A 25,539-nucleotide genomic window follows, 5' to 3' on the forward strand; every position below is an offset into this window, starting at 1 on the left:
CGCGGCGCGGATATTCGCGTCAGGTTGGGTAATACAGCAATACTTTTTATCCCAGCTAAGTGGTATAAAAAGCATGATTTTTCTCCCTCTACATATGCCCCGATTTAGGTAACACATGTAGCGAGGTCGAAATATGGTACGTAAATCCAAAAAAGAGCAGGAGAATCAATAGAATCAATAAGTAGATGACCAATATCCAGCGCCACTGCCCCGATTTATGTAGTTTATTGTGTACTCGTGTAGTGTGTACCGGAAGTAATAGAATTAATAAACATCTTCAAGAATTCGAGGTATAGAAAGATAAAAGTAAATAACATGGAAAACATCCACAAGATTACAAAAAGAAGTTACAATACGAAACTACGTAATATAGAAAATACAGCTTAAAGTAAGTTTGAAAAAAGAAAAAATACGTAAAAATAAGATAATTACGTAATGCTATAGAAAATGAAAATTTACAGAAATTTGAAAAATGAGAATGAAAAGCAAAATGTGAAAAAAGTAATGATTTAACAAGTAGGACAACTGTCCAAAAGGTAGTACAGTGTAAAAGTAAATACGTACCTATTTGCTTTGGATGTATCAATAAAATAATATAACTTCTGTAATAATTGAGCTTGTGTTTTTTTTTTTATTTCAGATGTAGCAGTTGGAAACGGATACAGCAGTCAAGTCAGAAAGTTGAAGATTACTTGATCGTCGTATAAATGATGAAAGTAGGTCTAAATCATTTACTGTGTAATAGATTAATTTCGTAGTATGACGGCTAAGCGCTACAATTATATGTGGAATACTATCAAAAATTGAATTGTTCTGATTGATTAAACGAACTAATATAATTGTGGCTGATTGTTTCCCTTGGTATTCATTAGGGTGACCCTTAAAATGCAAAAGTAAATATTTTTTCAGTCTGACCCCCTAAATTTTTTAATTATATCATAAAATTCTCGAATACAAAATTTTAGCCCATTTGGAGGTCATTAACCCGTGCCGACTTGGCCTAGAATGTTTAAATGGGATTTAACATAGGTTTTTAAGTGAAAATTGCATTTAAATTCCTCTTAGGCGCCAAAAAAATAATTCCGAGGGTTTTTTACAAGAAAATGCTACAAAAGCATGTCAAAGACCATATAAAACAATAACAGGTTCATGGGGACCCCCCTACCCTTCCTTCCCACCCTGGAAATATTGAATTTTCCACTATATTTTTAGGGCTGGAAGGAAGGGTAGGGGGGTCCCCATGAACCTGTTATTGTTTTATATGGTCTTTGACATGCTTTTGTAGCATTTTCTTGTAAAAAACCCTCGGAATTATTTTTTTGGCGCCTAAGAGGAATTTAAATGCAATTTTCACTTAAAAACCTATGTTAAATCCCATTTAAACATTCTAGGCCAAGTCGGCACAGGTTAATGACCTCCAAATGGGCTAAAATTTTGTATTCGAGAATTTTATGATATAATTAAAAAATTTAGAGGGTCAGACCAAAAAAATATTTACTTTTGCATTTTAAGGGTCACCCTAGTATTCATGTACCGTGTTAATTGGGAATCCGTTACGTGCTAAGATCTGTTTTTCATTTTGAGTAAAACATAAGTAATGAGCGTCGACTATATGAGGTAGGGAAATAATATTTTTCAGTTTGACGAGATTCATCTCATGATGTATTTGCGACGATGAGAACATACCGTGATGATAGTATTGAAACAATAATGCTGAGGTGGTTAATGTACACCTATGAGAAATTGATAAATAGGTATAATTCGAAACGGAGTCGTCTGATATTGTAGAAAAATGTACAGTTGGTAATAAAGAACGATTGATATATGGGATTTGATTCTTGTCTCCAACAAGTATTACTTCCTTCACGTTGGACTTCGCTATAGCAAATATAATTTCACCTAAATGAACTAAAAATGCTTCATCTATAAATAATCGTGTATAATTCCTATTATTTGTACCCATTAGGTAAGAATCAATTGTTCTGTAATTACGTTTTAAATGGTATTCATCCAAAGTATGTTCATTTTTCAAAATCATTTTATTTCGAAAATTCTCAGCTCCTTCTTTGGTTGGAAATAATACAAGATCTGATAGAATATTTACGTTACTTAGAATAAACAATGTTTTCCCACAGCCTGGTACACCTTGTACAATTGTAAATTTCGGAATTAATGTGTTGCTCAGATCAATATTTTTGCAAGAAAAGAATAGGTCATAATCACTTAATATTCTGGTTTCATTTGTTACAATTAATTTTTGAGAATTCAAGGTGTCAGAATTAATATCGTTAAGAACGAGTAAGTTTTTTCCGTCGCAGGCATATTTGTAATTACTGTAAGGTGGAGAATGAATAAATTTTCCAAAGTTAGTATCGTAAATTCCTATTTCCAAATTTTTAGCAGGCATGATTCTTGAATTTTCAAATGAAGAATGAAGTATACTTGCATTCCATAGTGCCGAAACCGAGTTCAAATACCAGATATATAATTGCTCATTAGCAGCATTCAAGAAATTAAGATTCTCGTCGATCATAGAATTACTCATTATGTAATAAATGAAACAATAATTCAACTCAAGAAATAATATACTCAATATAATAAGGAAACAATAGTGTCCAGCAAAATAATAATCGATTATTAAATAAAATTAAATAAAAATATTCAGTCTTCGAAAAAGAGAAAAAAAAAAAAAATAGGAAAATTTGGCAAATTTAATTCACACTTCTAATTGGTCCAGTAATTGATGACGTAGTAAATACAAGTATCGATAATCTATCAGTAATGATAACAAAAATTAACAGCGTTTGTTTTTAATTTGTTTCAGATTATGCGCAAGAATAATTACGAAAATATCGGCAGAATAAACGGGAAGTAATTATTGATCGCGATATTATATAATATGATACATCGGTACTTTGTTAATCATTATCGTCTTTTTTCAGCGTGATCGGGCTCATCTGTATTGGCGCGTTTCATGAATGGCTTCAACAGTCTTCGCTCTGCAAGATAAGGAATTAAGCCGAGTAAAACTTCAAGATGACTACTCTGTGTTAATGCGGGAATGTTTGACCAGTGTGCAATTGGTAAATGATGATCTACCACAGTTTCCACTTCGTGTAGATAGACAATTCTGGAGGAACGACTTAATAACACTGCCGTATATCGAAGCCAAGCTCGTAAGTCCTTACATGTCTGCTCCGTCTCGCTAGTGTAGATTGGAGGGATTATAACGATTTTACAAACATGCGTCTTGAGAATAAACTCCAATAACTTCTTAGCATCTTCGGTGATATCGGTCAACGGTGTACCGTTGGCTATGTCTCGATGTCCAAGAGAAAGAATAATGTATTTAGGGAGTACTACCACATATTTCCGTAAGTTCCTCTGAATATCTTTTATCGTTATAGATCGGTTCACGAAGAGATTCGAGGGAAGTTGATCGACCAAATCAATGTTTCCGGCGACAGCATCATCTACAGCACCACATAGGATGCCATCTCCAATGATCCAATGGCCCTGGATAAAATAGACTGGTTCACGTACGCCATCAGATCTACGTAGCTTGCCCGATACGATGTAAAAATAGAACTTGTGGTCATTTATGTACTTAGCAACGTCTCGTGGCACTTGACGATCGATGTAAAAAGGTAGTTCGGAAATCAACATATGAAAAGTCGCAGTAGTTATTACACCATTAGCTGGAATTCTCACCTTTGGGAACGAACCGATCGTCGGACGATGGTAATATGTAATAGGAAAATTATTACTGATATCAAGTCGATTTACTTGTAAGCGACGATTTTCTCTCATTACAGGTACGATGGCAGCTGCTGGCTCAGGTACGGGTACTGGAGCAGGTTCGGGTACAACAGCATCGAGAATCGGATGATAAAGTTGATCGAAATTCATGGCAGAATTATTCGACGAAGCGGACGATGGCGAATATTGATCGGCTGGGATCGGAGCTCGGTAGCCGGAAGTTGATGGCGGTGAGTTGTCAGTTTCGAAATTACGTAGCGCGGCTTGTAAATTTTCAACTGTTACCTTGGATGTAGGTGATGCAGAGGTAGACGGAATTGACGACTGATTATCGATTTTCTGTTTAGGTTTAGACTCCTTGGAATCGGAATCAAGCGTCTGCATAGAATCGATCGAAAGTTTCAGAGATGCGAGTTTGGCACGTAAATCTTCGATTAGACGGTCTCTTGCGAGCTTGCAATTCGGCATTACGATCTAAGGTTCGTTGGATTTCACCGTTGAGTCGATTATTCTGCTCGTATGTACTATTCATTTCTTGATTGAGCGACATTATTTGAGCTCGCGTAGAATTATTAACGAATAAACGTAGGCTCTCTGATATAGGCGATACTTTAACTACGATTTCATGAATTGAAGTAACAGAGATCGACGCACCGCAATTATCGTATAAGCAATTTAATTTCCTATCCATCATACCCTTTGTTTTTAGCATCAGGCATTTGAGATGCATTACGTGGTGGCAATTTGAACCGGTTACCAAGACAGGAGGTGCTGTAGATCCAGCCGGCGGAGCAGCTAGCGTATCATCGCAAATGGTACAGACGGCGATACTCAGCTCAACGGAGTGCGTTAAATTAGCAGCAGCCATAATCTCGTTCCACAAAATAAAATATCGAATTTTACGGAAAACAGCAAAAAATAGCACAAAATCGCGTACGTCAACTGAAATGGAGCACTAGCAATGATCACGTCAACATTCAAAATACTAATGAAGGCTAATAGATATTTGCGTAAATTCCTTGTGGATATTATATCGAAAAAATGCTGTAAATGGAAGGGATTATCTTTATAAGGCTGTTAAGTATCATTGTATTTAAGTAGGTGGGGATTATCCATGTAGCAAAGGCCTACAGATTATTGTAGTATTCGTCTGGCAAATTCTATTTATACCTTGTTATCTCTAGTAGACGGATTCTTCCGATAAATTGTACCTGTAAAATATTTTATCTTGAATAAATGGCTGTGAATATTTCCGTATTGTAAATTATCAGAGTTTATACGATTTCAGCATATAATAATTTCAGGTGAAAGCATGCATCTACTAGTATGAGAATTGAGTACACGGAAGATGGAATCATAAATAGAATTAATTGCAGTATAGTATGGTCACTAAGTGACGAGTTAAGTAGAATATGGTCTCGTAAATGGTAAAATAGAACCGATTTTTCAGTAAATATCACGAATATTAAATCAATCAAATTGCAAGATTCCCTCTGTAATATGTCAAGTTGATTGAGCCGCGAAATTAACCAAATTGAAACTTTGATACCGATAATCCCAAGTAGTGAATAAATTGCCTCAAATCACCTTCTAATGGAAATAATTGACACTATTATCATGAACAAATAAATAATGCGATTTATGCAGAAGAGCGTATACTTCTTACAGCTCTTGAATATTTATTATCAAAAAAAAAATAAAAAAAAAATCATAGCCTATTAATACTGGCATACTAGTGAACACAACGTATACACGAACTCGAAAAAATGATTATGCATAAGAAATATAACAAGAAAAAAGAATCAAACAAGGAAATACAATTCACAAACACGTAAAAATAGAAAATACTTCCGAAAATTCCTATTATATCATAGAAAAAGTAGAAAAATTAATCATAATAAACAATATACGTAAATAAATGCTTCGTAGAACAAATTAGCTTAGTTTTTATAATAGAAATAATTTCGTAGAATGCGTAATGGTACAAAACATAAGTCCTAACATAGGTACTTATGTTGATCGAAAAACAGCGAGCTTTGAATTGAACAAATACCGATCCATGTTCAGCTTATTACCGCATTCTTGTCAAATAAACAACTTAAAAATAGGAAAAATTCAACGAAAATAAATTCACAATTTGACAAACGAAAAAGTAAAAAAAATAAATGAAAAATGTCACCTTAAAAAATAAATATTTACGTAAATGTCTGCTTTACGGCCTGTAGGCGAGAAGATGGCTAATTCTGTAGATTACGTCGAATACCACGAACGGATGAACGTATAGGATACCACCCATATCGCAATGATAGGGCTCTACGCGATCGATAGTTTCTTCGATGAATTCTAAATAGTGAATTCTTTCCGTATCCATCTGAGGCATGATACTTCTCTGCCAGTCGCGATATTCTAACAATCTCTGAGCGTCTTCTCGTCTAGGAGCTACGATAGTCGGAAGAACTAGAATTCGCCGTACGCCGTGGTCAAGTAAACATTTCAGGACGAGGTTGGTGTTTAATCGAGTAGCCAATTCATTTTCAAGCGTATTGTCGTGGGTTCCCATAGAGAGAATTACGTAAGGCGGGACGTTTGTCAAATGGTTGTCAATATTATGCATCAGCCTTTTGGCGCTAATGAAGCTCCCTGCAAATCTTGACCTATCCCACCGATTCTTCAGAACGGAGTTTCTTCTTAATGGCTCTCTCGCCAACGAATGTGCCAAGCCATCACCAACCACCCACCACCCATTGAAGAAACAATGGGTTGATGGCTGGTTATCGTTCGAAGACCAAGTCGTAAAAACCGATGAATACATTTCTTGCGTTTGAAATGAAAATTCTTGCCTCAGCTGATGTTGAATTTGATGGCCATAATGGTAGTTCGCTCTTTCGAGAATCGCCATAATATTACTGCGGCGGTTAGGAAAGATCGCTCTTTGCATTGAATGGCCGTTTACTCCTCCGTCGTAAATGCGTATTTCACGTTCATTGCGGAAGTCTTCATTCGGAGCGTCTTCATCGTCCATTAACGGTCTTTGAGCTTCGGCGATAGTGGCCACACGTGGCGATATTACGTTACGGGTCCGCGGATCTCGCGACATGCGTGTAGCGTTCGCAGACGGTGCCACGATATGGTTTACCAGCACGTTATGTGCGTTGAAAAAACTTCCCAATACGTTGCGGCCACTTGGACGGAAGGTGTCGCGAAATCGTGAAGTCGATGGTACAGCATCATTTGCCAATACTGGCGGTTCAGTTGACGGATGAGCAGGTGGCATGTTCACATCATCGAGGTTGATTTCTGATGTTTTCGAATGAATTTCTTTATTTTCCTCGATAGTCTTAGGCGACACGATGACCGACGATGAAGTCGAACCGTAGATTGATACTTGATCAGTATTCGTCGATTGGCGTGATGGACCAGCTTCGCCGATTTTTTCGATTGGAGGTAACGTATCAGGAACCTTGGCAATTAAGCCATCTTGCGCATCCAATTGCAGGTCTAGTTGTCGTTGGAACTCACGCTCTTCAGCTTCAAATAAAGAAAGAATGCTAGAATTAGATGAATCAGTTGACTTGTTAATTGAATCAATAGAATGATTAATAATACCTTCTTTCGCGGCGAACATCGACGATAATCGATCAATCGGTTCGTTCAGGTCGTTACGTCCAATTGGGCTTGTGTTTTCAGCTTGTACTGTATCTTGCGACTCTTCGTTATTATTATCGGTATTTACGCAATTGTCTACTTCATTAATATCATCATCAATCGTATCTTCGACGTATTCACCGTTTTCTTGAACTAATTCTTCATCAATATCTGTGGGAACACATGGATTATTAAATTTTCTTAAATTATGAAATTTTGAAACGAATACATCTTTAGAATTAATGTCAACAGGTATAGGTAGTAAATTCTCGTTTCCACAGGTGAAGTAATTGAAAAAATGCAATTCGCGTAGAAACAATTTCTGTTCAGCGTAATTAAAGTAATTGGTACGATGATGATGGGTACGTGTATATTCAGGATGGTTAAAACAACAAAACTTACCGTCGAGATGATTAACTTCATTTTCACGTCTGATATTATACAATTGTTGTTCCAAATCCGAAATTCTATTCAACCGTACGACACACACCGCCTCAGCATCTTCGAGAGATTCTTGGAGATGGTTAATGCGTTCGGATTGTCGACGGATTATTTCTCCCTGGTTGTCAATACTAATTCGATGCGATTGATTCGTACAGACGCATGATGGTGTACCAAAACGGAAGGATAGATAGTTGTACCGTTGGCGTACAAGGAGCGCGTTACAGTTTTTGTTTGGACATTTATTTTTCACCGTCTTAAAATTTCCAGCCGGGGTCCGTTGTTCTGTTGCATCTTTAATACAGGTTTGATGGAATACGTGCGGGCAATATTCGTTTTTTACAACTTCTTGACGCATCTCGAAACCGTCGCCGCAGCGTTCACACATAGGCACTTTGAACGATTCCATGACCCTAGAGGAATGAATAGAATTAGTGTCAGAATCCGATATATCTATGTCTATAGATTGGATAAAATCAGTTGGGAAATCATTATTAGGTTCTGCACAAATAATGTCATCGACATACGTTTTAGTGATTGGTCTATCAGGGTCGAAAATTTTTGATCGGTAGAATGAGTTAGGTTCGTTGAAATATGCTCGAACTAATTCGGGCTTGTAAAGAGATAGGTCTTCTTTGTATAAAGCTCTACGAGCATCATGAACATCATTGTCAATCTCTTTCTTCGAAAAATAGTACCGGTTTCCTTCCCATTTAATAAGATTGTGAAAATTCATCGTATAAAGAGTAATAGGTACCTGGCAAAGAAATCCGCGTCGTCAGAGTCAGATCTAAACAGTATCGAAATAATTCCCGGTTAGCCTATTCGAACAGTAATTACGTAAATTCAATAGCTTTGTGAATAAATCGGTAACAAATAGTGACAAATTGTAAATGGTATTTTACCTGGTCGTGTTGAATTCAAGTTGAAGAAACCGTATCAACAATTCGCCGAATTAATCGAACCAATAATCGTCTAGTAAACAAATCGAAATTGCTAAATTATGACGAAATTTAAGTAATGAATGAATATGAACTTAATTCTTACCAACAACGTTGAATATTCTTCGCTGATATCGTAAATCGCCAATAAAATCACACAGCTGGGCTGTTGCCAAAATACCACGTTGACTTCTGATTAATCAATGAATAAATGTTGAAATTAATGAACGAATTGCACGCAATTAATCAACAAATATCTATACGACTGGAGTATTTAGTCTTGCCTATTATGGAATAAATATCCTAGCTGATTTCTTACCTTTTAAATTCAATTTTCACGCATAGATAGATATAGCCGTAGAAAACACACACCGATCGGAATCAATGCTAGTGAATAAGTTTTTCGGATTAAAACCTTGTCTCGAGTAGAACAAATAAGTATATCGTGTGCTTGCTTACCTTATTCAGCTTCCAACTTATAATTAAATCAAGATTCGCTTATTATAAGAATGAATCCACTGCGACACAATCTGACCAAAGTCACTGAATTAATATCCAAAACTGAAAGATATTCACGAATCAATCAAATAGGCTATATAAAATGGTCGTAGATATTATGGATAGAAAGAGTATCGCAATAGTAGCTTCCAATCAAATATGGTAAATAATAACAACGTGGTACTTACAGCAGGATAATTTGCATCAATCTAAATTAATCCAATCGAAATATAATACCGCATTAGTCGCACAAAAACACCACTGCAATTAAGAAAAGAAGTTCATGAAATGCCTTTAGGCTAGTATGGTGTAGAAAAAATCAAATAATATTTACCGAAAAAGATGGCGACGCAAATAAAAGCACACACAATTCGAGAGAGACATTCGCATTGAAAGCTAAACGTTGAATAATCGTATGTCAGCATCGATGGTATAGGTTCAGTTCGTAGAAGCAATAAATGCGATAAGGAATCTGCCTTTTGTATAATTTTTAGGCGACGGTTCCTTATCTTATTCCCCTCCCCTCCTGTCGTCTCGTACGGCTATCACTTTCCATCGCTAAATATAACTTCTTATGCGACAGAAATCAATCTGGTAAATTTTTGTTCAAGGTTGAGAGGAGAAAAAATGGAATAATTCGTACACGTTAATAGGTAGTTTTTTTTTTTTTTATTTATATAATAAGTAGAGACGTAATTATAACACAAAGTAGAAAAAATAAAATCAAACTTCTTCTCTTAAAATTAATACAGTATGTACAAGTGTTGGACAATAGATAATTACGTAAATATCGGTAGAAATGATTAAAGTTGGTTAGAAGCTTCCAGGGACTGTGTGAATTTTACAATTCTGTACGCAAGTTCTGCATAAATTAAAGGGTTTGCGTAGTAATTTCCAGCTCCATCTTTAAAGAAAGGGTCTGCTCGATCGATAATTTCTTCGAGAGCGTGAGCATACTTAAGTACTTGTGGGTTAATTTTAATTAGATCTCCTTTGAGCCAATTTCGGAATTTACCACGCAATGATTGATCTGGAAGGATTCTGGAATTAATATTGGGAAGAATCAATATGTCTTCGACACCCTGGTCCAGCAGAAAAGCAATCAATTCTTTAGTGTTGTAACAACATTTGGTAAATGACTCCTTTAAGATGTCGTGACTACCAATAGAAAGAATAATTCGTTTAGGTACTTTAATTTTATGATGCTGGATGTTGTGGCATAATCTCTTTGCAGAGATATTTGTACCTGAAACTTTTGAGGTATCCCATAGTTTCAAAACCCTTTTTTCTTCTTTTACCACTTGACGTACGATAGCGTGTGAAATGCCATCGCCAATCAGCCACCAACCGTTCAGAAAAGCACTCATAATGTGCATACCATCGTAACGTGAGAGAGAAATATAACGGCTTATGAAAAAATGTTGTTGAGCGTAAATAAAATGTTCTTGATATTCTAGAGGCATAATTGGTCCATAGTCACATCCTTCGTTGACCAATTTATCTTCAAGGTTTTCCCAAGTAATAGGTAAAAATACGTCTTGATATACTCCATCAAATCTTCGAATTCTCACGATGTTTTCTGCTTTATTTACATAACGTAGAGGGTAGCTATTGTCCAAAGCATACATATTTAATAGAATTAATAAGCTCTTCCTGAAATAATAAAATCTTCTTATTTGAAATAATATTTACAATGCTGCTAAAATGGGATTAATCGAGAATAAATAAAACGAACAAATAGGTAATATATTTGTAAAGAGGTATTTGCGAGTTAGAGATGATCGTTTGAAGAAGAATTAATATTGAATGAACAAAAATTGAAGTTACTTTTTCAAGGTAGGTAGAAAATATTCAACAGGTGGGATCGAGGGAGATTTAGGAAGCTGTCGACCAATCGGGGAGTTCTGATAACGAATGCACCAACGCAATTCGTTGATCATGGTTAAGCAAACTGAGTATAATAGAATTAACGTGTTTGAACCTTTTCCTCTCCCTTCGAGGTTCATCTTCGGGTATGTCAGTTCCTTCGTCGTAATTTATCTCCATACGCCTGCGCATATTATATCGTTGATTAGCCTGTTGTTTAAGATCTTCGCGAGATTTTTCATCTGGAATAACTTTTGATAATACAGCATTAAATTGCTGAGATTTATAATCATCTACCTTCTTTCTAAATTTTCGACGAAATCGGTTAAATTGAATCAATTTCTCATCCTCAGTCGTATCATCGACTTTTGATGTGGTTTTCTTTTGTTTTTGTGATTCAAGTTCTTGTATAAATTTCTCTAGCAAATCACGATGCTCAGCAAATTGTTTCATTCGTTTCTGCAAGGATCGATTATCCCATTTAGAACGAAGCTTAGGTTCTTCTGCTAGCAGCTTTAAATGACGTAAATTCAGGTAAGTTGTAATTTGTCTAACGTTTATTAATCGCTTATCACTTTTGTCTGCAATATTGCATACTTCATAGCAATTTGCCCCAGTGTGAGATTTAATAACATATGGCCCAAAACGCTTAGGATATAATTTATACGTAGTTCCTTTATCAGCCGAAGACTGCTTGTGATTAGTAATCATAACAAGTTCTCCAGGCTGATAAATCCTAGGATCTCCATAACGCTTATTATGTTTCTGTTCTTTAGATTGGAAAATATCTTCGCGTTTCTCTTTGATGTATCGAATAAGAGCCTGGTGTTCAGTCAGCGAATCAATCAACGCTAAATCATGATCCACGGTATAGACAGCTTTACGAGCTAATCTATCAGCGGTAAAATTCCCAAAGTCCGTTTCACGAGCATATACATGGGTAAGTTCAAATAATTCAAATTGCGATTTCAAATTAATAATCTCTTTGAACAATTCCTGATGATGAACTGGCTTCTTTGCAGAGTTCTTCCAATCATTTTCGCTCCATTTTGAAAAAGTATTATTGACGGCAGATGTCAAATACAAAGAATCAGAAATAACTCGTAATCGAAGAATTTTATTATGAATGGCTATTTTCATCGCGGTAAGTAGCGCAACAGCCTCTGCTAAATTGTTCGTTGGCGTATAATTTTCGAGTTTGATTCTTTCTGAGATGTTTTGTTTGCCTTCAGGATGCCAGCAGATGCCAATGCCAGCGATGGCATTATCTGAACCGTTATTTGCACAGGCTCCATCAACTGAAACCCATACAACATCTTCGCTGGAAATATAAACGTTGTTCAGTAAATCGAGCTTGGAATTTAAGAGCTCTTCACTAGTAATTGAAGGTAATTCATCTTGTTTTCTTTTTTCTCGGAATTTACGTAAATGATATTTAGCATCAAATTTAACTCTTTCAGAAGGAAAATCAGTATCGAACTCAGAAATGCTCCAGATTTCGTTAGGAGGAACGTTAACGTCGTTAGGAGTATTATTTATTTCCTCTTCGATATCCTCGATGTAAGTAGACCAACCATGATGCGAGTAAGCTCCATCAGCAGTACTATTCATCTTAATTCGTAACCGGTCACCAATTATACGCATAGTACGTTCGACTAAATTGGATTGGGGGTTGTAGGCCGTGGAGTGTCCAATTTTAATTTTATATTTCTTCAGCAATTTTCGCCATATAGAATTAGTAAACTGAGTTGCATTATCTGTGATAATTTTACGAATTTTACGTTGATCTGATGTAATTTGTTTGATTACAGATTCCATGGCAATAGCTACGGTTTCTTGAACGATATTCTTCAGTGGTGATAACCAAACTCGTCCTGATAAAACGTCCTTCGATACCAGTAAATAACGCGGCTGATTAGAATAGTTTGCAATCGGACCAAGAATATCAACGGAAATTACATCTCCAAGTGAGTGAGCTTGCGTATATCCAAATTCTAATGGCTTACGTTCTGAATAAGTTTTATTTGCTTTACAGTTTAAACATTCGCTGGTTATGTGACGAATAAAGTATTTAGCATTCGATGAGTAATACATTCGACGGAAAATAAGTTCAAGCTTATTAGCACCGATATGACCGTAAGTTTCGTGTAAAAATATAATAATATCTTTAAATATTTCGTCTGGTAAAACTGGTACTCTACTCTCATCGGGATAATTGAACATTAATAATTCTTCATCGTTGGTAACATCGATGGAATATCGTTTAGCGAGGTTGTTTTTAATCGATAATTCCCTGGAGTTTAATTCTTCGTCAGGGGTTTTTAAACGTCGAATAATATTTAAACATTTTGAGTCTCGCTTTTGGAAATGACTAAGTCGTGATAAATACTTCAAGAGCTGAGCTCTGATACGTGTAGAAATATCATACTCATCGAGGATAAAATTTGAACAATTGGCACTGTTGATAGTGAGTTCGGGAGCTTGCATTCCGAACCACTTCTTATGTCTCTTTCGTAAATCGTAAATTAAGTTGTAGCAATTGAATAAAGTGATCCATCCGGCGGCTTTACGGTGGACTTCTGCTATGGTTTCAAATTTATGTACGATGGATAATAAGTCGCTTCGGACATGAATTGTCCGGCCATGGAGCCATAGCTGTAACTTTTTGATACTTTTAGCAAGGGTATACATTTCTTTTTCAATCAATGTATATTTCTTTTGATGACTTTTGAAACTATGACTCGTAAACATTATTATTTCATCGTTATTCTGATAATTCTGATATAATACTGCGTTCATCGCATCACTTGAAGTATACGTATCTAAATAGAGATCAATATCGTCTCTCGGTGGAACTAAATCAAAATCTTTGGTATATTCTTTCTTCAATTCTTCAACAGCAGCATCTTGACGAGGTCCCCATTCAAATGGTACGTTGTCGCACGTTAGTTCATATAATGGCGCTATTATCTGCTGGTATGTAGGAATAAATCTACGATATAGGCCAGTAAGACCTATAAATTCGAGTATTTGAATTTTGTCTTTAAGAATAAATTTACCTTTCTTCGTGTGCTTCGTAATATAATCGTTAAATTTATCTATTTTGCACGATTGTTTCGAAATTTTAGCATGACTTAAATCGAAACCAAGATGTTCAGTTTTTCCTTTGAAGAAAGTTGTCTTTTTTGCATTTAGGCGTAGATTATTTAACCGTAATATCGTAAGTACTTCGACCAATAATTCCAACATATTTTCAAAAGTCGCAGATCTGAGTAAAATATCATCGACATATTTAGTAATTCCCGCTTTATCAGGTATTATGGCATTAACCATTTTTACAAAGAGAGCCGAAGATACTTTCAAGCCATAGGGCAAACGAATAAATTGATACACGCGTCCATCAACCTGAAAAGCACAATATTGGCGAGAATTCTCATCCAATACAAGTTGCCAAAATCCTGAGACAAAATCGAGAGTGCTGAATAGTTTGGATTCGGCATCTTCAGTAATGATTCTATCCAATAATCCCGCTTCATTGTAATTAATGGCTAAAATGGGGTTTAAATCGACAGGATTTAAGCACACTCGTATCTCACCGCTTTTCTTAACGTTAACTACGATGGGGTTAATGAACGTGGAGTCTGATGGTTCGATGACATTCGTGGCCATCATTACTTGTAATTCTTTACGTAAATCATTCATTAACTTTTTCGATGGATTGTACTTAGCTCCTTTATATTTTATTTCTGTTTCAGGAATGATGAACTTCAATGGAATCTTCTCACCGACATATTTTCCCGGGAATTTGGAGAATACATCGTGAAATTGGCTCAATTTGTTGAAAGCTTTCCTAGCTTGCTCGGTATTGATTCGATTATCATCGACAGCGTCTTGTAAGTCGGACTCCAATTTGGCAAGAAAGATTTCTGGTCCATCGTCGATGATACCGTAAGGTAGGCGATGATAATTATCTTCAGTATTAGTTCTTCGTAAAATATCGTTCATTACCAACCTATATTCTTCTTTCATTCTAGCTCCGGAAACAAATAGCTTACCCTCGTATTCTGACGGCGACATAAAATTAATAACCTCAGTATGGACTTTGGCAGATGGTCGACACAAAGCTTTACGTTGTCTGATACGAGGCTCAATTCCTAAGTATTCCATAGACTGAGTACCGATGAGAAAAATATGATTGCAGCCTTTGAGTACATAAAAAGGTATTTTAAGAGCATGAGAGCCGAAATATAACGTAGGAACAATAATATATTTCGCAGTTTCAGCTTCCTTTGAATCAGCAAGCACACATACGGCCGGTTCGTCGAGTGCAATAAAATCTAAATCATCAGAATGATTTTTGATCAAATGTAAAGCTGTTTCTTCGGACATGATGTTTGGAACTGCCCCAGAATCGAGTTGAGCTGGGTAATTAGTATTTCCTAATCGTAGTGGTATTACGCAAGTAATTATTTCGTCTCTAACGTGAAGTAACTGCGATCTTAAATTATTGTTCATTTCAGAAACTTTCATTGGAGTTTTGTTGAAGCTAGAAGGATTGAATGAATCAGTGTTTTCTTCGTTTACTGAAATGCGATTAACCATACCTACGGAAAAAGTTGGAAAATTACGTAATTCTGTAGGAGTTTTATCGGGATCGTCGTTATGCGTTGACTCAGGTGGAATCGTATCATGAATAGCAAGACTAAAGTCATCAGATGTATTCAGTGTATCGTCCAGAGATTCACCCGCACCAGTACTAGTGTTCAAGGTTTGCATTACATCTAAAGCTACTTCTTGATTTGGAGAGCCTAATATTTGTTCAATCAATCGTAATGAATTGGTTGTCAAATGTTCCAGCGACCCATCTGGTCGAGCCGCAAATTGAGCGCCTTCATCTTCACTAGTTGAGATATCTTGAATCGTAACAGGGTCACGTGTATCCATCAATCGTTCAGTTGGTTCGCACAAATCATTGATAAACTTGAGAATGGTATTTCGATTTTGGATTCTCAATCTATAAATTTTCTGATCTTCGTCTAGGTAAAATAATTTCTTATCTGGAATTACGTTATCGTTAGCATCAGTAGCAACTAAACATTTTCTTCCTAGATTTTCAAGTTTTACTTCTTCTGCAAAAAATATTGCTGGATATAATGAGTAACGAACGTTCCGTGCTGGACAAACATCCTTGAAAACGTGGAGAAAATCAAGCCAACGCCTGTGCGAAGTTGTTGCAGTATCGTCAGCTTTGGGACGAACTGGAGGAAATATAACGAGTATGTCCTTAAATTGTTTATTGACCAATAATCGCATAATTCTGTCTACATAGGTATGAACGTACTTCATGTCTATTGAAGAATTATTTAACTCGAAGTCGCCTAATGAAATCAATACGTGTGGTTTGGTGAATGTTGCATTTTCTATTTCATGAGCCAATTCTTTTAATAAAATAATTTCCTTTAAATAAGGTTGTGGATCGAGATCGAATAATGCAGCACCGTGTTTAATATAATACGCAAGACTGTCACCAATAATTTCATAGTCGTCGAGTGGAGTTGGAGGTCGATTAAATGAGATGGAATTAATTACTGTTCGTCCCCCTCCACATTCGTCGTGGAGGGTTTCTTCAAGTTTTTTGAAACATTGATTTCCTCAGCGTCAGATTCGGAATCAGAATCGGAACTTATATTTTCTTCATCTTGTTGTTCACCGTAATGTGCTAATGCTTTTTCTAATTCATTCATATTAATTCCAACTGAATGTAAATAGTTACGCATTTGTCGATAGGGGTGTTTTGAACGTTCTTTTTGTTCGGTTTGTGTTCCGGCAGCAGCGTTCGATGTACCACTAGGTCCAGGCATGACAGCATTTTCCTTTTGAGTATCATTTCCTTTATTCTTCGTTTTATTGAATAAATTTTTTATCGCACGATTATTTGGAGCACGATTCGGAGTCGACATATAGGGAGGCATCCAGAATTTGTAAAAAGGAGGAACACTTTGATCTTTACTTTCAGAATTCGTATTAGTGTATTCTTCGTGACGTCGCATAACTTGTAATTTATTTTTGAAACGAATACGATTTTCTTGACATTCCGAAAATTTGAACCTCAAGTCCTTAGGAACTTTCTTATAGATCGTGTCTAATAACATGGCATCGGTAATATCTGAATCGGCTAGAATATTGAACCACTTTAATAGTTCGCCAGCAAGTTTCTTCGATGATTTGGCGTTCAATTGCATTTTCATAAAATGATTTCGAGCGTTGTTTTGCTCAACACCATCCCATACCTTCTGAACAAATCCATCCCTAAAATCGAGATAACGTAATTTCGGATCAGCATGTTCTTTATAAGCCTTAGCTTCTTCACTTTGAATTAATTGCGAAAACAACTGTCGATACTGCGATTCGCTAGCTCTTTGATCGCGCATGAAGTGTTCAAACTTCTCAATGAAACTCATTACTTCATATTTATTAGTATCGTCGTAATAAATTCCGTTATCCTGTAAATGCTTAGCTTTTAATTTTAATTTACCTTCCAGGAATTCAAGATCGTATCGAAGAGTTCGTTGACGTGGTTTCGTTCGGGAACTGGTATTTTTCTTTCGATTAATCTTATTGGAAAAAACGCCTGATTCATTGAAAGGATTAATATTTCCGTCCTGATCATCGTCGTCGTCGCTGCTCTCACTGTCAGGTTGCTGACTGCGATTAGTTCGATTATTCGAACCACCGGGACCGGAACGTCGATCATTATTACGTGTTTCATCGGAGATATTGTCTCCGCGTGACGTCGACTCGGGAATTTTCGTCCTGTACCTACCATGAGCATTGTAATAGAACAAATCATCTACTGAATCAGTAAGTTCATTGGTAACCTCTTCAATCGCATCAGTTTTACGATCAATATGAACAACGTCCTTTTTCAAAGAAGCAATCATTTTATCAAATACATTAAATTTACGTGAAGTCTTACCTAATTCTTCGTTCAAATATTTACTCATATTTTTATAATCTGCAGACCGTTGTTCTTGAACCGTTAAGTAGACATCCTTAAGATCGCCTCGAGTGGTAGAAATCCCACTTTCTAGACCTTTAATTCGATCCTTAACTGCAGACGTCCGAGAAGCCCATCCGTTATTTTCTCTTTTTACCCAATCAATAATTCCTCGAGCGTGTTGTAATGATAAAACTGCATCTTCAGGAATGTCGAAATCGTCAACATTGATTTCCGGATAAGGAGTTTCGGGATCAAAAGGTTCGAAGCTATATACTCTTCCGTGTTCCTCTTCTTCTTCTTCTCCAGTGTTGACACCTATGGAACGAGCTATTGGTTGTCCGTCATTACCGAGAGTAATAACTTCATCTTCTTGGTCATCTTGTGCTGGAGGTGCTCGTCGCAAAACAGCTGGAGGAGGTACTTCTAAATTAATTTCAGGTACTTCATCAAATTCATCGATCCAATGATATGTTGCGTCCAATTCAATACGTTCATCTTCATCGTCATCTTCCTCTTGAACGGCTGATAAATTGACACGAATGGGTTGATGTTCAATAGATTTACGTGGAGTTGAAGAGGAGGGTTCCAAAATGGTACCATCTGGAAGGGTATATCGAACCTTCTTTTTGCCATTGACCTTAGTAGTTGTGGGACTGATAATTACGGATTGTTCAGAAGGAGTCTTCTTTTTGGCATTGTAGAATCGTTGGGTTTCTTCAACGAATCTTGATGTAGCTCCCTTTTCGGTGCTCTGAGTTGGATGGTCTGATTCTGCAATCCTTCGAGCAGTTTCACGAGTCCATCTCGGACGTGATAATAACTGTGATGGTTTGGGGGGAGCTGACTTTTTTCTTTGTTTTCCGTTGGAATTACGGTCGTTGTCTCCATTGCTCATAATATAGAATTAGTAATTACGTAAATTTCCGATGCAGTAATATTTTCGATTCGGAGTTAAACGTCAATATTATTCTGATTATTACGAATAAGAAAATACCAAATTAATTCGAATTTTATTAGAATGAATAAAATTAAATAAATATCTCCGTGTAATGTTTCAGAAATATCGGCGTAATTGAGGATTGAACCAATGGATCGTTCGATCAATTCATATAAGTACAGCACTCCGGAAATTACAATTGTCAGAAAAAATACAATCTGGCAGGGTAGACGTAAGTGAGTCCAAAGAAATATCCACATAAATAATTACGAATAAATTGACTAATTAATTTTGTATTTATTCACCAGGTTCAGAAGACGTTGACAGGTAACGAAGATTAAATTCAATAATACTCACCGCGACGTATGTAGAAGTAAATAATTGACACACCAGCGTAAAATCTGCTAATTCCGGAAAAATGATAAATCTCAATAGAGAATAAATTCTCCAAGTATTTCCGCAGTATATTATTAACTGATTGAGTTAGTTAATAGAATTAGTAATTACGTAAATAACTGTACTATATTTCACAGGTCGATATATTATTGTACCAATACCAAAGTATTAATGATAAATGAATGAATAAGAAGCAGTAGCAAAATTAGAAGTTAACTAGTCGAGAATGAAAAACATAATGAAACTTCTATCCACTGGCTGCTGACCTATCGACCTACTACTCATATCGTGAAAGAAGGGGTGTGTCACTTGTTTCCGGGAGTAGGGATAGATAATCGCGAAATGTAGTCGTTATTTCCAATGGTGGTGGCGTTATAAAATTTTACCAATATCGTTATCTCATAGATAAGGGATTCTGCAGGTTCTTTCGCACCAAATGATTATGTACGTAATGTTCGCGGTTATTTATTAAGGGGTAGATAACGATACACCGTTCGCAACGTCTCGCGGATGGGTAGCTACAATCACTCCTCAATGCGATAAAGAATGTATTATACTCAATCGTAGGATGCTGATTAGGGAATCAATATGTGTAAAAATAGCTCAATTATCTAGCGGTTCTCGCGTAATCGCGAAGGGTAAACAATAGATTGCTATTTTAATCTTGATAAATACACGTACGTATTTCCCCAGTTACTGGCCTGTAGGTACTCTTATTGCAATAATTGACAGGTATGAGATAACAATCGTGTATAATGTGTCGTGAATGTGAGATAACGATCTTGTAGGCATTCGCGGCTATTGTATTATATCGTGAATAATTCCGTTATCTAATCTAAGCGCCAGCTTTTGGTCCGATTTTAGGTATTTTTCATCTAAACGTGTATAGAGTGGAAAGAATATGGAAATGGGAAAAAACCCAATGCAACTTTTGTCACATTTACGACTTGTTTGATTTCTAGTTCAAGGTCGTTCGTGGGCATATGAATAAATCCCAATACGTGTATGAGAATTATAATTTCTTGTGTCATATTTTCATAGAATTAATGACAATACATATTCCATAATATCTCCTCTCATAAATAATGAAAAATATAACTATCATGACCATTAATATGTCGAAATTGGATGAACTGGTCTTCTAACCATCCAATATAAAACCATGGAGAATAAATAGCATGAATTAGATATGAATTCGACTGATAATTTCGTTCATAAAAGGTGATAAAAATCCTATGCTTAATGGAAGCTGGAATGAACGAATTTTTTGATAATTGAATTTGAAATAATATGTAATCGAGTGGATATATTTACGTTAAGCTGCTAAATGGTGAATAATTATGTGTAATACATAATTTGAATCAATTTACTACGATGTATTTGGTGGTAGAATTGCCCCAGGGGGTTCGAAGTCCAAGGGTTGCTAAAACGCACACAAATAACAAATTTTTCTGCAGCATACGAATACGATTACATAAATAATGCGGAGATTTACGAATGAATAAATATTTACGAGGTGTTATATTATGGTGTGAGATGTTAAATTCGAGCTCGAGTAATTTTCAACACCATAATTAATCGTTGAGAATGAGAATGAATTCCATGAGTGGGTAATTTCATGGTAAATTGAATCAATAAGTTGATAAATTCTCATTCTTCATTTTCGTGAATTGAATTAATTAATATTTACGTAAATCTCTGTTGTATTTGGCATGTTTCGTGAATTAATCGCTGACTTGATAGAATCAATTCTATTGGCGGGATTAACAAAAATACATGGATACAATAATCATGAGAAACTTACTTCCTTCTCGCAGTTTTCTCTGAATTTTAATTCATCTGCGCAAATGAACTAATCAGTTCTTCTTCCGGAGAATTAATAAATTCTTCAATGAAATACTGTATCATAGAGAACCAAGAGTATTTCTCTTCGAAATATCTTGGTATGTAGAAATAATTGGAATTAATAGAATTAATTTCTTCTTATTTCTACACCTATGGGTTGGGTTCGCCATAGGAATTTTTTACTTGAATTAATATTTCAGTAAATAAATATCGTTCCCCACCAAGGATGCCAAAATGTAGGGGGAGATTAATGCACACGTGATGATTAAAGCATGTAAACCCTACTTGAGAAGGTTATTCACGTCAGTCTCAAGTAGGAACTAATTTAGCCATATTCCTGGGTTCTAATCAGGGGACTAATTAATTATGAATCTCACCTTCCACTACCAGGACCCCCTCGAACCAGAGAATTCCACTTAGGGGTCCAGCCCTATATACGAGAGCGGGTATGAGTCAGGATAATAATTAATATTTCGTAAATAAATTTACTCAACATTACCTATCACCTAAGTGAGGGACCCACCCCAGGTATAATCATAGGACGAATTTAGATGTGTAGGATCGTATGTATGTAAAGAAATAGAAACACAAATGAACTTCAAAACTGTTTATAATTACTTCATCACGTAGAGAAAAGATCAACATTCGTTGGTATCTCAAGAAACGTAATTATAATTGAAGTTAAAACAAGAATTACTACATTCATAGCCTATTCTTGTGGATTTGGGGAAAAGGAAAGTATTTGTTATAAAAACTAAGAAAATAAATGATAAATACCTTGGAATTGGGAAAGACAATATAAATACCATTCCAACACCAGAATGATAATTAAAAATTGCTGTTTGGTGTTGTATATGTATGTACTTCCGGAATAGTACACACTACTATTGACTCAAAATAAATAGAATAAATGGGGAAAAATCCGAGCCATAGGAAAATAATCCCTCGTGAGCATCATCTCTGTGCTAGTTTCAGTACATTCGAATCAATAGAATCAATGCACTGGACTAGTCCTCACACTTCCCTGGCAGTCCAAGCTCGTAGTCTTGGAGCTGACCAGGTCAGGTGGCAGTAGAATGAATACTGAAGTTCTTAAAAAACTAGCTTGAGAGAGCTCAATGATGAAAATATGAATATGGGACAAGCTGCGGATGCAGCGGCTGCGCGCGATGGTGCGCTGTGATTGGCCGGATATTAGGTCATATTTCGCGGAATTACCCCTTTCTATGGTAAGGCTCGCGGCGCGGATATTCGCGTCAGGTTGGGTAATACAGCAATACTTTTTATCCCAGCTAAGTGGTATAAAAAGCATGATTTTTCTCCCTCTACAAGGTAGCATCACAAAAGATGGAATATCAACATTTTCAAATTTTGCAGTTTATTCGTTGCACAAGTCAATGGGCAAAAATACACATCTGAACTGGCAGAAGCCGATTTTTGCGACAACCGCAAAAAAATGGTTAAAGGCAACCCACATAGGCCCCAAATAAAGGGATTTGTTCTGAAGTTGATCATTAGCCGTTCCAGAGCAATTTCAAGTTTCTGGAGAAATGATGAAAGTCGCTGGAGGCTCCAAAATGGCCGAAATGGGAGTTTTACCTATTCGGAACGTCGAAAATAGGTCGGAGCTCGATTTCGGATAGGTAGCATTGCAAAAGATGGAATATTCAACATTTTCAAATTTTGGCGTTTTTTCCAGTGAGCAAAAATACACATTTGAACCGGCAGACGCCGATTTTCGCGACAACCGCAAAAAATGGTTAAAGAGCAACCCACATAGACCCCAAATAATGTGATTTGTGCTGAAGTTGATTTTTAGCCGTTCCAGAGCAATTTCAAGTTTCTGGAGAAATGATAAAAAATCGCTGGAGGCTCCAGAATGTTCGAAATGGGGGTTTCACATATTCGAAACTTCGAAAATAGAATGGAGCTCGATTTCGGATGGGTAGCATCGCAAAAGATTGAATATTTAACATTTTCAAATTTTGGCATTTTTTCCAGTGTGCAAAAATACCTACACATCTGAACTGGCAGAAGCCGATTTTCGCGACAACCGCAAAAAATGGTTAAATGCAACCCACATAGGCCCCAAATAAAGTGATTTGTGCTGAAGTTGATTTTTAGCCGTTCCAGAGCAATTTCAAGTTTCTGGAGAAATGATAAAAAATCGCTGGAGGCTCCAGAATGACTGGAATTGAGGTTTTACGAATTTCGATAGTTGTAAATGAGTTAGGGATGCCATCTGAACCACTTCCCGAGAAAATTTCAATTTTCATCAATATTTTCTATTTTTGGTATTAATTGACATTTTCTTGGATTTTTCAATTTTCAAAAATTCACCAAAAATCGAGAAATCAACTTCAGCACTTGAAATTTTGGATTTGGGGTCCTGAGGTGGTCCCCTTTCGATCGAGCTTTGATTCGTTCATTTTCGTTTCTGCCGGTTCAGGTAGTTCCCTTGTTGGCAGCAAAAACTTGAAATTTCAAACGCTAAAATTATGAAGAAATCCGAATAGTTGAATTTATAATTTGTAATTACAATTAGGGAATATATTCATAGCCTATCATGACTGAAAAAAAATCGTTTTCATTTTTCAATAAAAAAATAAAATAATAACCATAAAAGTAAACAAGAAAGTAGCCCGAGCGTATTAGCGAGGGCAGAAACTTTTGAAAATTCCTGTTTTGATAAATGAAAGAACACGGTTTTTTATGGGAAGAGATTGATTTTTTGGCTTAAAAATTTCAGAATTTTAACAATTTTTTAAAATAAATTTCAGTTCCAAAAAAGAAAAGCAAAAAAGCCCGAACGAAGTAAGGGCATAGCTCTCAAAATTTTCGTATTTCGAGCAATAAAAAAAAAATTTTTTCATGTGAGGAGTTTATTTTTGGATTTAAACATCTTTTTGAGTTTGAATGATGGATTTTTAGAAAGTTTGATTTTGTAAAAGAAAAACCAATAGACCTAGAAATTCAGAAAAAGAGAAACTGCATTCAGCCCGAGCGAAGCGAGGGCGAAAAATTCTTAAAATGCGCTATTCAAGTCTCACAAAAGTTGGTAATTAAACCTCTTTATTAAGGCTAAAAATTTTCAAAATTTATTGACATTGACGAGTCCCAACACGATCAGCACATTTGGGCAAATTTGCTGACTTTTTATAATTTGACAACTTTGGGTAGGTGATCCGTTGGAAAAATTGAAAGGTATACACATAGATGAAAACTGACCAAACATAATGTGATTTTTATGAGTTTTTTTAAAATTCAGAAATATGAAAAGAAAATCAAAATATTGCCCGAGCAAAGCGAGGGCAAAAAAAATTTTTGTGGAATTTTGTTTGAAAAATAGTGGTTTTTAACCATTTTAAGCACAATTTTCGCCAAAAATGAAATGAGTTTGAGAAAAAATGCAGTACTTTTCAGGCAAAATGCAGTACTTTACAGTACTTGCAGTACCGAGGATTTCAATGCAGTACTTTTACAGTACTTGCAGTACCTGCAGTACCTGTTAGACACCCTGTTTTAATAAGTTTAATACAACCTACTCTAATTTTTTCATTTATTAATATAATTTTAATTTTTTCATTTATTAATTTAATTTTTGTTTTTTTATTCGGGATCAGTGAGGATTCGACATAATCTTCAGCAAAATGCCGAATTTTTCTGATTTAGTAGAGCTAGATAACATCCGGAACAATGGGGGAACCTCGCATGGAACGAGTCTCCATCAGCGGGATGCGGACATACTACTATTACCAGGACTACGAATACCGCGGGAACCAAAGACTAGAAGGTAACAGAAGGCAGGTTCACTGCACGCAGGACGGATGCAGAAAACCGGTAAGATCTGCATAGCACGGCGAGCTATTACTGCCGTCCCAAGTAAATTTTTTAAGTTTGCAAAAAAAATTATTTTTAAATTTTATTCAATTTATTTTTAATTTGTATGTAACTTTCTCTTCTCCTAACAGATTTAGTCAAGAGTGTACGAGGAGGGTACTGACATCCTGATGAAGATGGATTATTTTTTCGACTGAACAAGAAGCGAAATCGCACAATACATTTAAAGTGTGACCAATCCGGAGGAGGTCCTGCTAGAGGTAGGTACCTATCAATAAAAAGGCCTGTATCCGTTTCCGCAAGGGGTTGAGCATTTTTTTATTCATTTTTTATCTGTAAATTTCGGCTTGTTTGGGTTTACTTCTACAGGC

The 25,539-nt window shown here is 36.0% G+C and overlaps 2 protein-coding genes across 3 annotated transcripts in view; both read right to left on the reverse strand.

The window, feature by feature from the left end:
- LOC135849911 (JNK1/MAPK8-associated membrane protein-like) overlaps nt 1–25,539 on the reverse strand; it is a 172,957-nt gene that overhangs the window by 42,438 nt on the left and 104,980 nt on the right. The window lies entirely within an intron of this gene.
- LOC135849909 (uncharacterized) lies at nt 8,590–16,734 on the reverse strand. The gene is made up of 3 exons (XM_065370548.1): nt 8,893–16,734; nt 8,751–8,820; nt 8,590–8,666 (listed from the first exon to the last, which is right to left on the reverse strand). Exon 1 carries the CDS (start codon nt 16,494–16,496, stop codon nt 11,160–11,162), a length of 5,337 nt encoding a protein of 1,778 aa, XP_065226620.1. The 5' UTR covers nt 16,497–16,734; the 3' UTR covers nt 8,590–8,666; nt 8,751–8,820; nt 8,893–11,159.

This window comes from Planococcus citri, chromosome 1 (genome assembly GCF_950023065.1).
Source record: "Planococcus citri chromosome 1, ihPlaCitr1.1, whole genome shotgun sequence".
NCBI lineage: Eukaryota > Metazoa > Arthropoda > Insecta > Hemiptera > Pseudococcidae > Planococcus > Planococcus citri.